General features: G+C 35.5%; 1 protein-coding gene across 1 annotated transcript in view; it reads right to left on the reverse strand.

The window, feature by feature from the left end:
• Positions 1–1626: 1626 nt before the first annotated feature.
• Positions 1627–19031, reverse strand: part of LOC116629180 (transmembrane protease serine 11B-like) — a 31016-nt gene continuing 13611 nt past the window's right edge. The window contains exons 3-11 of the mRNA XM_032399483.1: positions 15572–15690; positions 8895–9010; positions 8747–8814; positions 7781–7941; positions 6090–6128; positions 5106–5280; positions 2924–3183; positions 2428–2570; positions 1627–1788 (exon numbers count right to left, since the gene is read on the reverse strand). Coding sequence (XP_032255374.1) covers positions 1627–1788; positions 2428–2570; positions 2924–3183; positions 5106–5280; positions 6090–6128; positions 7781–7941; positions 8747–8814; positions 8895–9010; positions 15572–15690 — 1243 coding nt within the window. The remainder of the gene's footprint in view (positions 1789–2427; positions 2571–2923; positions 3184–5105; positions 5281–6089; positions 6129–7780; positions 7942–8746; positions 8815–8894; positions 9011–15571; positions 15691–19031) is intronic.

The following is a 19031-nucleotide window of genomic DNA, read 5'->3' on the forward strand; positions in this document are numbered from 1 at the left end:
CTCAAGGGCCCCCCACTACAGTTAAAATAAAATCCAAGGTCTTTACAAAGTCCTAGTTGACTTGATCCCCAACCACCTCTTCATATACTCCTTTCTACTATCTCTCACTTACCTGCCAGGCTCCAGTCATGTTTGCCTTGTTTCCACCCACACATCCACCTCACTTATTTCTATCTCAAGGACTTTACACTTGCTCCTTTTGGATTTCTCTTTCTCCCGGTGTTTTGTATGTTTTGCCTCTTCATTATTTAGGTACAGTTCAAATGCTACTCTCTTGGAAAAGTTATTTAGACTGTCCAGTCTCAAGTACCCTTCATCTGCCCCACTATTTTCTATCATACTACTTTTTGTTTTCTTCGTTACATTTATCATAACCCAGAATTCTCTTATTTATATGTTTATTACCCATCTTTGTCCACTAAATTCAGCATCTTTGAAAGAAGATAGTATGCTTATACCTGATAGTTCCTGAAACACTCTAGGTGCTCAATAAATATGTGTGACCTGCCTGAGAAAGGAGTGGGGAGAGAAAACACCATCTTGTCACACCTAGCTATGGATTGGCTTGACATCATGCATATCACTTGAGTTATGCTTTATAATAAAGAAAGAATGAAAGAGTAACATCACAAATGATTAAAGGAAGGAGTATTTTTTCTAGTTTATTTTAGCTACTTTTGAAAATTTTAGCTATTTTTTTATTTTAGGAAATTACAAAAGGTAAATAATTTGCAGAGACTACAAAGTCAGTCCTCCCTACATTTATCTGTACATACACTGTAAGGAGACTTATTACAAGAGCTGCCACACAGTTCCCTGCCCTTGAAGACCTCACATTGTTTTTGCTACAAAGGCAAACAAATGACAAAAAGATGACATGAATAAAATGTTATATAAATAATTACAACCTAAAGATTATTTTTAAACTTCTGACTAATTTTGGATCTAAATTCTACCAGGGGAAGTTCATGTGAGGGTCACAACTGAAGAGTGACTTTAAGCAAATAATTTTTCCTCTCTAGTCTTTAATTTCCTTTATTATAAATTGAGAAATGTTCTAGCTCATATCCCTTCTCCACTCCAAGATCATATGATTATACAAGGTACACAAACTATCTCACATATAAATAAAAAATGAATGTATATTATTTCTTTATCTGACATATTCCAGTTTAACAAAGTGTAATTATAATTTATAGAATTAAAAATAATTTATTTGGTAGACCCAGCATATATGTTCTCATACTAACAAAATGTGTATTTTTTTTTAAATTCTGAAAAATAAGTTAAGGTAAATTCTGAATATAATGGTAAGATAAATCAGAACTAGCCTATAACTTGGCTAATTGAATTTAAATTTAAAAAATTCCAAAAAAAAAGAACTAGGCTATTAATAAAAATATTTTGGCCATCTTTTCTTTTTTTCCTTCCTGTTTCTTATATTATTTGAATAGATAAATAAATTAATGGATAGTGTTTTAGATATAATAAAATATTGATAAAGAACTTTATGTATTTGAATGTAAGAAAAAGATTTTTATCAACAATCAAAAGAGAAAGACTTGAAGCAACAGATAAGAATACCCTGCAGTTGTCTTTATGTTCCATTCCAAAGTTACTTTTCTTTCAGAATCCAGTCTTAGAAGTAATCCAATCACCATAAGCAGTCACTCGTGTATAAACACCTGGCTTATTCTTTTTAGCGCATCCATTACCCCAGCTTACTATTCCAACGAGGTGCCAGATATTTCTAGAGTCCAGGTAAGCTAGTGGTCCACCAGAATCATTCTAGAAGAAGATAGGAAAACATGTTTCTCGTGCTGTCAAAGAATTTCATTTTATTGCTTCTCTGGACTTATCGAAAGCCCCTGGGCACCGAAAATAGTCCACCCTCTTTTGGGCTCAGAACTGTGGAACTTGGGTTTATTCAAAACCCAGAGCAACTACAAACCAGAATATATTGCCTACAGCTGCCATATGTTGAATTGGGCAGAGTAGACTCTATGAGTTCAGCCTTGACTATGGAGAAAATGATGTGGCTGTTGCATAATGAAGCCTGAGGAATGGGGGACGTGTGCACATGCTAGACCTCCTGCTGCATCTCTGGATAAGGAAGAAGCACCATTCTACTGTGCTGATTGCCCAAAAAACAGGGCCAAATTTATTTTATTACCAGGTAAGTGTTGTCCTTGGTATGTATTCCTAGACTGAAAACTCCATGAGAATAGGGATTTTGTTCACCAGTGCATTCCCAGCCTCTAGCCTGGTGTCTGATACATAACCAGGATCAATAAATATCCATTATGTGGATCAAAATAAGCTACTCTATGGAAATCATTAACACACACACAAAAATTTGTGTTGATAAAAATTTCCATTTAATTGGTACTTTGGGATAAAATGATTTGTTAATGTGTCTACACATACCTGACAAGCATCAGCTTTTCCTGACATAAATCCAGCACATAGCATTTTATCAGTCACCGTGCCAGATAATGCATGTGGAGCATTGCAAACTTTGTTGTCGATAATCTTCAGAGAGGCTTGCTGAAGTATCACTGGAAGGGGACCTAAAGGCAATAAATTCTGTGTATTATGGGAATCTTAACCTTGATTGCTGAGACAAAGAACATCTATAGAATAAAGTAGATTTTTTTGGTCAGCAAGAGCCAGGCCAGTCCCAGCATAGATTGGTCCCTTTCTGGTGTTTACTGTAGCTGGCTGTCTCACACATAATTTCAACTTTTCCAATTCTTATTCCCAGAGGTATTTTAGAAATTGAAGACAATTTGGCCCCTCCACTTGGTTTTCTTTTTGGTATATTTACTGGCTAATTCCATGAGAGAGTGATTGATTGATTATTTGATTGATTGTTTAAATAATTATTCCCATGAAGCTATTACCTTTTTACAGAAAAACTTACCATTCATATAAAGTGTTCCCCATCCTGTAACTACAACACTGGCATTTTCTGAGAACTTCATTTTGGCTTCAGGAAGACAAATCCTACGAACATACTTTGTAAAAGAGACTTCTTCAGCAAGCTGCACAAGGGCAATATCATTATAAACTCCAGCCCTGCTATAATTTTCATGAAAAATAATGTTTTGGACTTTCTGTGTCATATATGGTTTATTTACTACAGTTCCAAAGTTGACAATCCAATCGTCTGAATTATTTTTCCTGAAAGACACAATTTAATTAAAATACATGCAGTTTTTGAGCAACAACAGTGCTCATAATGGTCATTACCTCATAACTGTAAGGCGTGAGGCTCCCAACCAACACTAGAAAACACCAAATTTTTATTTTTAAAGGTGTCTTTGGCACTGAGATGTTGCAAATAAAATAGTGTTAAGAACTATTATAGCTGTCATATTTCTGCAAAATCCTCCTAGCTAGAGCCACTGATGTCTTCTGCTATTAAAACCCCACCCAGTTTCTGAGCATTTGACTTGGGTAGGAGTCATATGAGCATCCTCAGTGGAGGGGACCCAGAATCACTCTCATTGCCAAACACCCCGGATTCCAAGCACCTGCGGAAGGCTCTGGACATCTTTTTTTTGTTTTTTCTGGACATCTTTATATATAAAAAAATCGTCACTTGTTCTTACCCAATCACCTTGTTATGTTTACCAAGTCAGTGCATTTTGGCTTCTAATATAAATTTTCTGATCATTTCTCCAGTTCTCCACTGAAACTCTTTCTCAATTTAGGACCTAACAACCTGTTTAACTTTTCTCACCTTCCCTCAAAATGTTAGGTGCTGTTTTTGTTTTTGTTTTGTTTTGTTTTTAATTTTCAAAACTTCATGTAGTGGTAACACTCTTCAATCCTTCTCCCATTCTAAAACCTTCAGTGACTCCCCACACTCAATGTGTTTCTTAAACTCTACTCCCTTAGAATCAATTCAGGCTCCATCTCCTGAGATTTATATTTAAAAGGTCTGGTGTGAGGCTTAAGGATCCACACTTTTAACAAGTCCCCTGGGTAGTCCCCTATCTATGGACTACTTTTTGAAAATTGCTTCAAAGACAAATCCTGCAACCAGGCTTTGTAAAAGAGATTTTCTCAGAAAGTAAGCATCTTGTCAATTAGAAATGTGCCCATCAAATTTTCCCGAGTATATTTTCTAATGTTTCTTTTAACAAACCTTCTTCAAATTGCTCTTTTTGTTTGCTGTCTACAGAATACAATGTGTGTTTTTCCACCTAAACACATCTGAAGAAAGTGGTTTTCCAAATTCAAAATACATGTTGTTCTTTCCCATCTACCCACCTCATCAATCAAATCTTTTATCTTTAGGGTCCAGTTGAATCTTACATCTTCATCCCTCAGCTGGATATGTTCTCCTTCTTCATCAAATTTTCACAGAACTTACTGTCTTGTATATGTGGCATCTACTACACTATGCTAACACCTTTAATATATCACATTTAAATTTTTTCAGTTAGGTAGTAAACACCTGGAGGACAAGTTAAATAAGCACATAGTAACTGGAATCAGGCATACCTGGTGTCACATTCAACTTCTGTTAATTTAGGAGCTGTATGAACTTTGCTAAGTTATGTCACTTCTGAACCCTAATTTCCTCATCTTTAAATAGATTAAATTATACCTTCCATACGGAATTATTGTTATGATTAAATAAAATGATATAAATAAAACCCTTAATGTCAGGCCAAAGTAGCTATTTGGAAAATGTGAATTACTTCTATTCACCTTTTCCTCTTTGACAAATTTATTTTTTTTTAAGATTTATTTATTAATTTTAGAGAGAAGGAGAGAGTGAATGTGCACAAACATGGTGGGGGGGGCAGAGGGAGAGGGAGAGAGAAATTTAAGCAGACTCCGTGCTGAGCTCCATCCCACCCTGAGACCACAACCTGAGCAGAAACCAAGAGTAGGATGCTCAACCAGCTGTGCCAGCCAGGTGCTGTTCCTCTTTGACAAATTTAAATGCTTCTGCTGCCCTTCAGTTATGCAGGTAATTATAAATTTCATTTGACCTTGGTGAATGTTCACACATTTAGGTCAATCCCCACAGATGACCCAAAATATGCCTGCACCCAGAATCCTACAGTAAGTCAGACCTTCACACTTACTCAGCAAAGCAGTGAGTTGCAGATAATAGCCATCGGCTGCTGATCAGAGATGCCCCACAATAGTGTTGACCTTTCCATTGCATGCTGGCTTGCCATGGCCATGCCCCCACCAGGGCATTCTTCCCATTCACAATTCGGTTGCCTGGTGTGATACTGTTGGCCAATCTTCCACAACCTGAAGGATTTTTTTTATATAAGAGCAGCTATCTTTGATTATGCTTTATAAGAAATACATCTTAAAACATTACTTGAAACCCTTCAGTGATTGTCCAGCAGCTACTAAGCAATGCTGTGTCTTTCCTGGAATGTACTGTGATCATGGTACCCGACTCCATCTTGGTTTGGGTGACTTACTTATCTTCTTTTTCACTCTCGATCATCTTTCAACTTTTATTTTATCTATTTGTTATAATTCTCATCTCCCCAAGTAGATTGCAAATTCCTTGAAGGTGGAGACTTTACTTCATTATGTCTGTATCTTGCACAGAATATGAAATGTTATCTCTAAAGCCCCATGTGGATAATATATACACCATAAGTGTCCATTGAGTGAATGAATGCATGGATGTATCTTGTGTGCAACATGATACTCTAAAGAAAATTCATTTAAAAGATACAGAGCTATTTTTTATCTTATAATAAATGTATTTGATATAGCCTACTTTTATATTTTCTTATTATCTTAAGTTGTCTTTTTTCCCCTTCAATCTTTTTATTTTAACTTACTCAGTATGATATTTTTCACTCATGATTCCATTCTTTGAGATCAGTTTTCATTTTATCCTTTGGAAAACTCCTTACAAATGTTAAAATTCACAGGCCAGTGTTTTTCAAAAAGAAATTCCAGATATATATCTGGTATATCTAATAATTTTGAAAGACTACTTAATGGATTTCCAAATGATATATTTCAAGACACTTTTTAGACTAATGATAGGGAAATATTTGTGAATGTGTTAAATTTATCATAGTTTCTAAACTTACAGTTGTTGGTAAGCATTTCAACATTAGCCTTGCTGATTTCTGAAATTAAAAAAAAACCATAAAATTAATAAAATATCATCAAGCAATTATCTTCAATCCAGGAACGTACATGCTAACTTTCCTAGCCCAATTACACCCAAGATTTAATTATTCAGACTGGTTCACATATCAGTTATCAGCCCCTCTCCCTCCTACTTATTATATTTTGACCATCTCTCCACATCTCTACCAGGTAGTATAGGAAAGGGGAAAAAGAAATAAAAAACAAAGCTCTCAATTTTGTGATAGTTGCAGTAAAATATTTACTGAGATGAGAAGCTGACATTCTCACTAAAAGAGGGACTGGGCATTAATTATCTTTGGATTTCTTTCCTTATGATAATTCTCATCTCTCTGAAATACTCAGAGTTATCTATAAAGAAAAAAAATTCTAATTAAAATTTTATTTCATTGGGCCTATCTCTTTAGAGTCATCTCATTACTGTGACTGAATTATGAAATTTTGTGAATTTAACTTAAATTCAAGTCTCTTTTCTATTGGGAAAAGACTTTATTCTTTATTTTTATTTTTATTATTATTACTATTTTTTAAAGATTCACCCATTTATTAGAGAGAGAGAGAAACCATGCAAGCAGGGGGAAGGGCAGAGGGAGAGGGGGAGGATCTCAAGCAAACTCCCCGCTGAGCATGAAGCCCCATGCAGAGCTTGATCTCATGACCCTGAGACCATGACCTAAGTGAAACCAAGAGTCAGATGCTTAACCTACTGAGCCACACAGGTGTCCCTGGGAAGAGACTTTAGAGAGAAAGAGAAAGAGTAGGGAACTACAAGAAGACCCACCAACAAGTGCTGACTAAACCCCTAAGACATAGAGGGGCAGCCTTCTTTCCCTACAGCTACCCACAGAGCAATTGTATTGTTCTTTTGAGGAGCTCTACCTCAAACTCACTTCTCATGAGGGGTCCATTGGTGACAGGTATTCTGAGGCAAAGGAGCTATAACTGACAGCTGTCAGCCTTGATAGCCTTCAAGGACACTAGGATCAACTCTCAGTCTGGAAGAACCACAAAACTGGGCTCTGAACTACATGCTTATCACCTAACAGGTCTTTTAACAATCCAAATGAGAGTTTCAAGACCTTTGCAGGATCTTCAAGATCTTTACAGACTTCACTTTCTGTACTGGGTCAAAATCCTGTCATTTTCTTCCCTTGTTTTCTAGGAAATGATTCCAGACAATTTTCTTCTTTGTTAGTATCACTTCCATTCTTCCACAAGAAGCAGTGAGAACTCCGTATCCCCAACTTCCTTCTTACCCAGCAGTCTCCACACTGAATGATCAACTAAGCCCTAAACCTGTTTTCTATAATGAGATCCTCACAAGAGTAGAGGGAAGGGAGGAATAATGCTTCAGTTAGGGTCCTTCACCCCCCTTTTCATACATAAACATGAAGCCTTCCAAGCTCAAGTGCATGCCCACACTTTAGCCCTCCTTCCTATCACTCTTCAAAGATTTTATGGCACTGCCCCTTTCATGCTAACTCATTGGTAGGAGTACCAGATGTTGAGAAGTATATTATTCTCCCAAAGCAAATTCCTGAAACTCCTGGCTAACTTTTTTTCTAGTACTTTTTTTTCCAAGTAGTCCAGAAACCTAAGTAATAGAAAATAATGGAAATAAGTGAAATACCTATGAGTCTCATGGAAGTAGGGACTGCATTCCAGAATGCCATGTTGTCTTTCAGTATCTGATGTAAGATAACTTCAATTTCAGTCTTCATGTTATCCCTCTTTGCTGGAGGAAATTTGAATGTCAGCTGTAACTGTACGCTTGAGCCATTGGGATCAGGACTAGAAACAACAGAAATGTTCTAGTGCTGTTTCTTGACTTTTGTAGAAATTTTGTGAACACATTGAATTTCCTATATTTTATTGTATTTCCTTTACATATATTAAAGAACAATACAGAGATATTGTCTCAGTACATATGAAGTGCAAGAGTCTCTGGATTTTTTGTTTTGTTTTGGAAGTTCAGAATTCCCCAAAATGGATATTGGCAATTACCAAAATACAAGTATCTTCTCCCTTTATCACTCATCCCCTGTGCTCCATGATACCCTCCTCCCTGCATCCCTCCTGACCACCACCATACTCAAGCATACTTCAAAGACCTATTTAGACAAATGTTATCTTAAATGACACTAAAATTCACTTTGCTTCACAGTCATTATAGTGATAGTGATTACTAAAGACACCAAAAGATTATTTTAGGAAAGCTATGGACAGATGGGTATGGATGGGAGAAGAGAAGGCTAGTAAGTTAGAAGCAAAACAATCAGATGGGACTCTGTTTTTCACAAGTTACAATTATCTTTCATCATAGTAGTCAGTTAGGACTGGCTGCTACCAACAACCTTATAATTCCCCTTCAAGTGTGGTGATTACAGATTTGTACAGAACAGTTCCTACTCTGAACAGAAATTTGTTAATTGTAATGACAATTTATGGATCTTTCTTTCTTTCTTTCCTTCTTTTTTTCCCTTCTTTCCTTCTGTCTCTCTTTCTATTTTTTCTATTGTTGTTATTTAAAACCATGGCTGATGTGACATATCATCTACCTCCCTTTCCATAAGATTCTGATTGAATTTGTACTTACAGAATTTTGGTGACCTGAGAGTTGATATATTCTTTATATATACTAGAATTTTGAAAAGCATCGGACATCTGTCAAGAGAAAAAAACAAAGTAGCTATCATATCTGTTTCAATCAAATTCATTATGAAATTATTAAATCTTTGACTTACTTTAGTCTCTATATTTTTGCTCAGATCTGTGCTGGCTTGTGAAGCTCCATTTTCACAACTATCATTGTATGTAATTCCAGAAATATGAAAATCACCTTGGTAATAGAAAATCTTTCCTGTGAAACAAAGAAATACTCAAAGAATTTTAAAATAACAAGTAGCCTCAAGTCCCTCCATATCTTTCTCTCAAAATGAACATTTGACCCAGATTTTTAAGTAATCAGAGGGAGGGAGAAAGGAAGACGAAAGCAATGAAAGGTAGTGAATATCCACTCATTCTGGAAATGGCAACTACCCAGCATTCATGAAGTGATCCTCTTCCTTTCTTCATATAACAGATGTCACTGCCCCATTGAAGCCAGGTATATCCTCAGCATCCATCTCAAAACATTAATCCAGGCAGCTGCTAAAATCCACCTTAGTGTGCACTAGAGATGAAACCTCTTTTTCATATGTAATCTAAATTCTTAGCCTAGTGATTACCTAATTACTCTTTCTAAGCACTTCTGATACAGGAAACATTACAAACATTCCCCTTCACTTTCTGGATGATCTACATCCTCTTATAATTTTTCTTCTGCCTCATTGCCTATCAGCCTGCTTTGTACTTCTTGTAGTAATTCCTTGAGGAATGTCCACTGCCTTTTCACTTCCCTCCAGCACGTGGTGTCTGGTGTTTGGTGAGCATCACAAGGTCTCACATTCCCCATTTCTTCCTGTCCCCAAATATAAACTGCTTCGTCTAATATACTAGGCCACTGTAATTTAAAACAGGACAAGCTTAGAGGTAGTTCTTCCACATCATGCATGTACTTTTAAAAATAGGAATTAGCCATTTGCAATGACGTGGATGGAACTAGAGGGTATTATGCTAAATGAAATAAGTCAATCAGAGAAAGACAATTATATGATCTCACTCTTACGTGGAATTTAAGAAACAAAACAGAGGATCTTAGGGGAAGAGAGTAAAAAATAAAACAAGATGAAACCAGAGAGGGAGACAAACCATAAGAGACTCTTAATCTCAGGAAACAAACTGAGGGTTGCTGGAGGGGAGGGGGGGTGGAAGAATGGGGTAACTGGGTGATGGCCATTAAGGAGGGCAGGTGATGTAATGAGCACTGAGTATTATATAAGATTGATTAATTACAGACCTGTACCTCTGAAACCAATAACACATTACATGTTAATTAAATGAATTAAAATAAAAATTTTTTAAAAATAAAATAAATAAAAATAGGAACTAATATGAAATAGTACCCTGTTTTGGTTAAGCAATTAGCCATTCATATATTTTGAGAACAATTGTGCTTTTGATTCACCTTAAAAAGTACCACAGAGTCTCTAAGGAATGCTAATAATAGACTGAAAAATGTGATCTCTGAGCTAAAATAATTCATTATCCTGGAAGTCAGGAATATCATTTCAATCTAAAATAAAAATTAGTTTCCTATCTTCCATTGGTCTCCTATATTTTTCCTTATGGCAACTGGTATATATGAAAAGCAAATGCTAGGTTCTATCTAATAAGTTACCTAAGGTCATTCTGAAAGAATAATGCATATGAGGTTAGAAGAACTAGTTTAAACGCTGCCACCAATTGGCTATGCCATGTTGGTATATCACTTTAGCTTTCTGCAATTTTTTTCACTAATCACAAAGACTAAATTGCAAAAATAAACTCCAAGATCTTCTTTCTTATCATTTCATGTTTTTGATCTGTGAAGTCTATCATCAAATAGAAGAGCAAACAACTAGAATCTGCTAATTTTGTGTTACATCTAGTATGCTGAACTTGGGTATATATAGGTAGGCAGATTTTTTTTTTTTAGGAAACTATCTTATTTTATTTTTTATGCAGATTTTATTTATTTATTTGAGAGATAGGGAGAGTGTGAGAGAGAGAACACAAGCAAGAGGGAGGGGCAGAGGGACAGGGAGAAGCAGGGACTTGATCCTAGGACCCTGGGATCAGGACCTGAGCTAACGGCAGACCCTTAACCATCTGAACCACCCAGGCATTCCAGGTAGGCAGATTAATTTGTCAAAAGTCATATCTGTCATGTCCATATTTAAAGAAACCATGATGTTTAGATATCTGACTCTAGTTATATTACTGGAAAATTAGATTGATTTGAGGTGCGATTTTTAAGTTTATTTTCCCTTGATTATTTTTATGAACTGAATTGTCCCCTTAGAATTCATATATTGAAGCCCAAACCCCTATGTGACTATATTTAGAGACATGGCCTTTAACAAGGTAATTAAGGTTAAATCAGATCATAAATCAGGTCATAGAATTAAATCAGAAACCAATAGGACTGGTAGCCTTATAGGAAGAGACATAAGAGACTGAGGCTTCCTTCTCTCTCCCGTAAATTATAACCCCCCAACCCCATATGTCACAGAAAAAAAGGCCATGTGAGGCTATAGTGACCCTGCTGGCATGCTGATCTTGGACTTCCAGCCTCCAAAACGGTGAGAAAATAAATATTTGTTGTTTAAGACACCTAGTCTGTGGTATTCTGTTATGGCAGCTTGAGCTGAATAATACAATTATTTAGATAAATTGAATGGGAATCTATCTGTACCCTAAACTGTGGTCTTTAAAATCATAATCAGTTTTACAGACATAGCAGTGATCAGTATTTACATAGTAATCTGTCCACATCCCAAAGTTTATAATAAAATCTATCTTAAGATAGAAATATATTTTATTACCTCATAAAACATTGCTTTAGACCCAAGGATTGCAACACCATCTATGTATTAGAATAACTACAGAGCTTCTAAAAGGCATACATGGGCGGGTCTTACCCCAGTTCCACTGAAACAGAAAACCTAAGGGATGACACTTCTTTAGAAGAGCTCCACAGGTGATTCTGAGAGAAAGCAAGGGTTTAGCACTACTAGATAAACTATCTGAAGGATTTTGCAATTGTTTGTAAATGTCTGTGTAAGCTTTTGGAAATAGTTTTGTTAAATAAAATAGTTAAGAAAGAGCTGAACCAGTCATTCTAGAATAATGATCCTTGTGGAATATTAATCTCTGAGTTAATCCAAGAAGTAGAAACTCAAAAATAATGTCTTAAAAACAATAGATATATTCAGACAGAGAAACTAATTTCATACCACTTGAATGAGAGATTACTCTAGGTGTCATCCAACTCAAGTTGCCCTTAGTATTATTAACAAAGACTGATTTCGTTCCTAAGTCAGAATCCTAGAGCAAACCCATCTTTTCAGGCTGACTCCAGACGACCTTTACAACAGAGTTTTGAGTGCATATTTTTACTTCACAAGGAGCCCAGTTCAAATAACTTAATTTCAGGTAATATAAGCCCATCTAGCCTTGTATTTGAAATTGTACGTGGTTGACCATGTAGAGAAAGTCAAGGGCAAATTCTCATCCCACACATGTCCTGCTTGAGCGAGGACGTCTGCAGTTCTCCCTTTTGTACCACTCCGGTCCATGAATGCATTGTTTATCCAGAAGAAGGGACCTATTAAAATACAAATTATATTTTGGAAGGATAGCTAATTAAGCTACTGGGCTTCTTCATGATGCTTGATTTGGTAAACTTGGAGCAAATTTCCTTAAAGGGAAATTATGTAATGGATGTTATTTTTTAATGAGTAGAATCAAACAGAGGACAGAAGGATCCAGACTACAGAGAGTTCAGGGACAGACATGGCAGGCAAGAGACTGGACTGTAAGCATACATTACCCTTCTGAAGGCAAAGTTTTGAAATTTGAGACCAAGATGGTTAGAGAAAACATAGGACACTTGGGTGGCTCAGTAGGTTAAGTGCCTAACTCTTGGTTTCAGCTCAGGTCATGATCTCATGGGTGGTGAGATGAAGCCCTACTTAAGGCTCTGTGCTCAGCGGGGAGTCTTCTTGAAGATTCTCTCCCTCTGCCCCTCCCCCTACTTGCTCTCTCTCTCAAATAAATAAATCTTTAAAAAAAAAAAAAGATGGTTAGAGAAAACAAAGGAGAGGCCAGGTTGAAGGAAAAGCTGGAATTGTCACAGTATTAGGAAAATCATCCTACACTTCCTTATTGTATAGAGTAATATATTTCAGAGGAATAAAACAGAAAAACTTATGATAAAATAGAATAATACACTTGAATGTTAAGGTCTGGGTTTCTGCTCATCTATGACACTGAGGGCTGTGAATTGTGTAGGACTGTTGAATCACAGACCTGTACCTCTGAAACAAATAATACATTATATGTTAAAAAAAAGAAGAAGAAGATAGTAGGAACGGAAAAATGAAGGGGGGGAATAGGAGGGGGAGATGAACCATGAGAGACTATGGGCTCTGAGAAACAAACTGAGAGTTCTAGATGGGAGGGGGGTGGGGGGATGGGTTAACCTGGTGATGGGTATTAAAGAGAGCACGTAGTAAATGGAGCACTGGGTGTTACATGCAAACAATGAATCATGGAACACTAAATCAAAAACTAATGATGTAATGTATGGGGATTAACATAACATAATAAAATAAAATTTTAAAAAAATATAAAAAAAAAGCCTATAATAATAAGCACTTGACTTTTCTCAATCTTGATTTTTTGCATGTGAAAACAAAGATAGTAGTAAAACCTACCCTCTCTAGCTCAAAGGATTATTGTGAGGATCAAGTGGAATAATGGAAGTCAAATTTCTTTGAAAACACTAAATAGCTACACAAATTTAAGGTTTTATTTTCCTGAAAGGTAAAAATAAATTGGAAAACCAAGCTTTCTGAAAGTAGTGTTAACAAAAATTTTAAAAATAAGATCAAATTTATATAAACATACAGTCACTTCTACTATCTACTATTAGATGAGACATTTGTGTGGATGTAAGACCTCAGTGTGAGACAGGAAACCACCAAAATCCTCTTTGACCTTAGCTGCAGCAACTTCTTGCTAGACATGTCTTCAAAGGCAAGGGAAACAAAAGCAAACATGAACTATTGGGACCTCATCAAGAGAAAAAGCTTTTGCATAGCAAAGGAAACAGTCAACAAAACTAAAAGACAACCTACGGAATGGGAGGAGATATTTGCAAATGTCTTATCAGATAAAGGGCTGATATCCAAAATCTATAAAGAATTTATCAAACTCAACACCCCAAAACCAGAAAATCCAGTCAAGAAATGGGCAGAAGGCATGAACAGACATTTCTCCAAAGAAGACATACAAATGGCCAACAGACACATGAAAAAATGCTCAACATCACTCAGCATCAGAGAAATACAAACCAAAATTACAATAAGATACCACCTCATAGTGGTCAGAATGGCTAAAATTAACAACTCAGGAAACAACAGATGTTGGCAGATGCAGAAAAAGGGGAATCCTCTTACACTGTTGGTGGGAATGCAAACTGGTGCAGCCACTCTGGAAGAAAGTATGCAAGTTCTTCAAAAAGTTAAAAATAGAGCTACCCTACAACCCAGCAATTGTACCATTAGGTATTTATCCAAAGGATACAAACATAGTGATTTGTAGGGACACATGTACCCCAAAGTTTATAGCAGCAATGTGCACAATAGCCAAAATATGGAAAGAGCCCAGATGTCCATCAACCAATGAATGCATAAAGAAGAGGTGGTATATATATGAGGGAATATTACTCAGTCATCAAAAAGAACGAAATCTTGCCATTTGCAATGACATGGATGGAAGTAGAGGGTATTACCTTAAGAGAAATAAGTCAGTCAGAGTAAGACAAATATCAAAGATTGCACTCATATGTGCAATTTAAAAAATAAAACAGATGAATATAGGGGAAGGAAAGAAAAAATAAGACAAAAACAGAGAGAGAGAGACGAAACATGAATCTCTTAACTATAGGAAACAAACTGAGGGTTACTGGAGAGGAGGTGGGTGGGGGGATGGGATAACAGGGTGATAGGCATTAAGGAGGGCACTTGATGTAATGAGCACTGGGTGTTATATGCAACTGATGAATCACTAAATTATCTCTGAAACTAATAATACACTGTATGTTAATTAAATTGAATTAAATTTTTAAGAAAAGATGAGACATTTGTGGATTACCCATTGCTATTTAGCAATTATATCTTAACAACCAGAATTGAGGGGCACCTGGGTGGCTCAGTTGTTAAGCGTCTGCCTTTGGCTCAGGTCATGGTCCCAGGGTCCTGGGATCGAGCCCCGCATCGGGCTCCCTGCTCGGCGGGAGGCCTGCTTCTCCTCTCCTGGTCCCCCGCTTGTGTTCCCTCTCTGGCTGTCTTTCTCTCTCTGTCAAGTAAATAAAATCTTTTAAAAAAATAAACCAACCAGAATTGAGCCTAAGAGTAGGGGTTTCCAAATTTTTAGGTATATTTACTAAAAGATATAACAATTCAACTACTAACCTACTGCATAAGCTCCTTTATTGACAATGCATTTGGGCCTCAAAATACTGAACTTTTCAGTCTTGCCCATCCTCTCATTGTTGGCAATATAAGTTACAGAGTGGCTCAAGGAGGCATTTGATTCAAAAAAATTTATAAACTTTGGTATTAAATAATAGAGAATTGTTATGTTGAAATAACATAGTAAATAGATGAGAAAATTTCCATGAAGAAATTTAATATTCATGTTGTTTCTTATCAATATCTAAAAATAAAAGGAGATTTAGTAGTAGGGATGAAAGTGAAAAATAGACAATACTGACCAACTGCCAGAAAATGAATAAGGAGACCAATAGTTACTCCCAAGATGGTTGTCACTCCAAGAAAAATAAGGATCACCATCCATACTGGCCAAGATCTTCTCTGGGAGGATATGCCATACCTATGAAAGGAAAAAAAAAAATGGATTAAATCAGATGATAGACATTCTAAATGTACCTGGCTCTCCTTCAACTCATTCAACATAATTTATAATTTGTGATTAGGTCCCTATGTTAGCATGAAACATAGAAGCCTTAAACATCTCAAAGAGGATAGACCCTAATGCTCATTCATTAAACAAATCATATTTAAGTGCTGTGTTAGCTTCCGGGAATACAGCAGTGAGCAAGATTCACATGGTTTCTCTGAAGAGAAATCAATTTGCTCTTTTTATTTATCTAAAGCAGGTTACAAAACACTAGTTGTGGTCTAATTGTATTTTTGACTATAGTCATATCATGTACATGGACATATATAGATTTATAAACAAATATATAATATTAACGATTTATAAGTTTTAATTAAATGTGGAAGGAAATATCATGATACCAACTGCAGTTATCCCATGTTATGAGATTATAGGTAGATATTTTTCTTTTTTGTTTACTTTTTCTTAACTATATTTTCTGATGTTTCTACTATAAACATGGATTATTTGTATCACATAAATTAAGAGACAAGTAAGTTTCATCGTCAAAGCCGATCAATTAGATGACAAATAATCAGAAAATATAGTGACTTGGCATCATCCAAATGGAGTGGTCTAGGGTTACAATTAGGTCTTATGGCTACCCTCAGTCTAATCTATATATATAAAATTTGGACACTAGTTATCTATCCTGCATATTTTGAAAGACATGATGTCATGCGATTGCTGATTTCGAGGAAGAGCTATAACAAACACACAAAATTCTGATTTCAGGGGCACCCGGGTGGCTCAGTCAGTTAAGCGGCTGCCTTAGGTTCAGGTCATGATACCAGGGTCCTGGGAACAAGCCCCACATTGGGCTCTCTGCTCAGTGGGGAGCCTGCTTCTCCCACTCCCTCTACCCCTCCTCCCCTGCTCATGCTCATTCTCTCTCTCTCTCTCTCTCAAATAAATAAATAAAATCTTTAAAAAAATCTGATTTCAAATTTAAAAATAGCCTTAGCTGTTTCTTCAATCTTCCATATTCTGCATCATCCTAAACAGAACTTGTAAAACAGAGGAATTTGTAATCAGGGGATATATTTGGCATATTAGATATTCCCTATGAATATGAGAATCTTTTCATTTTGATCCCTCTAAGACCAATTTATTTTTAGGTAGAGAAGTTCCTTTAAAAAACAAATATTACCTTATGACACAACTGTGTAACTCCACCCAGTCTTATTCGCTCTCTGCTCTATTCTCTATTCTTAATCCTACCTCTTCTTTATACCACTTTGATGACTTGTTAATCAGTGTTTCCCAGAACCAAAATTATTTGTCAAAGCTCTTCAAAGAAACTCCTTATTTCAGATGCATTCCATGTATGCTTCCATACTGGAATCCTGCTGTTTAATCTCATCCTCAGAGCAAAAATCTATTCAGGTATTGTGTTTCTCACACTAGGTGAATGACACTTTAAAAGGAGTATGCAATTAAGGTAATTAATAGCTATTTAGAACCTTATGACTATCTGATAATAAGTCTCTTCTAATAACTAGAAATGTTTACTGTGATATTGAGGTCTCAAATTTTTTTGGATTAGCCAGTTGTAACTTATCTGGTAGCTTAGTCTTTCTGAGACATGCAAATTAATTTGAGGGACTTTAACATTATGTAGCCTGAATAGTGACTCTAAAGTAGCTGAAATGGTTTCTATACAAGTAATCAACACATTACAGTTTATAAAATATATTTCACTGAAAGCTCCTTTTAGAAGCTCTGGGAAGTGCTAGAGAATACATTTTGTTGACTATAGCACTGATGGTTTTTTCCCCTTCATTATGGATTTCTTCCTATCATAAACAATTAAGGAGATACTTTTATATCTAAAACATCACAGTGGTTTATATTTTATTCACTCCTTCCTCTAGTAAATGTGATGCATGGACTCGAGGAATTGATTATATTTTTGAATAATAGCTGAAATTATTTAAATAATGTTCTAAATATTTAAAAAGTTCCATTCCTGAAACAATTTACTTTCTCATTTACCAAATTAATTTTGGCCTTTAAAAAAAAAACAAACAGAAATCTGCATTCCAGAATGAACTCATTTAACAAAGAAAACAGGTTAAAAATTAATCTTCAATGAATTTAACCAACTCCATATACTTAATTAAACTATAACTGCCTCATTTTTGTATTGAATCTAATTCAAGTAAGGTCTTATCACTATTCTGGCATAATCAAATATTCCCCTTAATCAAATTACAATAATAATGTCAATAAAAATAATGGTAACTGCATGATTCACAATTTTAAAGCATCAATCTCACTATAATTTATCCCCACAGTCCATACCAGGTATTATTTCCTAGATTAGATTTTCTTATAACCATCTTCTGATATTGCATTAGTAGTTAACCTACAAAGCATTACAATAATTGTAATTTTCATTTATTAGAATTTAATTTACAGACCATTTGAATTAGATGCACCTGAATTCTGTTACACAGTGAAGAGTATTAAAGCTAGATTCCAGTGCAAAATTCCCCAAATTTTATAAAGAAAACCCTTTTTTTTTCCATAGAAGACTTTAAGTCATTAGGGAAAGAGTCGTGAATAAGGAACAGAGAAATTAATGATCAAATGAGTTGAATGGCTTCCACTTTTAACTTTCCCCTGGAATTCTGGAAAAGCAGAGAGCCTACAGAGGGAATTCATTTGAACATCTATGAAGTTTTGAGGACCCTCTGCAGTCTGCCAGCTGCCAATTCAGGACCTGGATTATAAGGACATTATTCCAAAAATCTATAATGGAATTTATATTTTTATTTTCAAGAAAACATTTTCATATTAGAAAATATTATTTCAATTACATTACTAGAGAACAAAAATGGTAGTGTTCTTATAAAAAAAAAAATAAGCAAAATTTTGTTGGAATTGGATTCTTTTTTTCCAACTTCCTGAAACTTTCCCAGAGACTTTTCAGAGCCTTTGGACCTCAGATACAATAGCATGTTTTTTAGCAGTGTACAGAAATAAAAATATAAATTATAGAAAGCAAGCAGTTAACAAAAAGCTAGAAGATATTCTAAGAACTTGCTAGGTTTTGTAGACTTAATTTCCCAAATAAAATCCCATTTACCTGTACATAATATTCTGATTGCTGTGGTGTTGTCAGGGACAATGATGGTGATGATGATGATGATAGTGGTGACAATGATAGAGATAATTAAAATAAGGGCCTTCTGGTGTAGCTTTTAAGGAGATCAGTATTTCCCAGGTTTATGTGCTACATCCAGTGTTGGTTGGTTTGTTTTTATGGGCTG

The sequence above is a fragment of the Phoca vitulina genome, unplaced genomic scaffold (assembly GCF_004348235.1).
Source record: "Phoca vitulina isolate PV1807 unplaced genomic scaffold, GSC_HSeal_1.0 scaffold3, whole genome shotgun sequence".
In the NCBI taxonomy this organism is placed as follows: domain Eukaryota; kingdom Metazoa; phylum Chordata; class Mammalia; order Carnivora; family Phocidae; genus Phoca; species Phoca vitulina.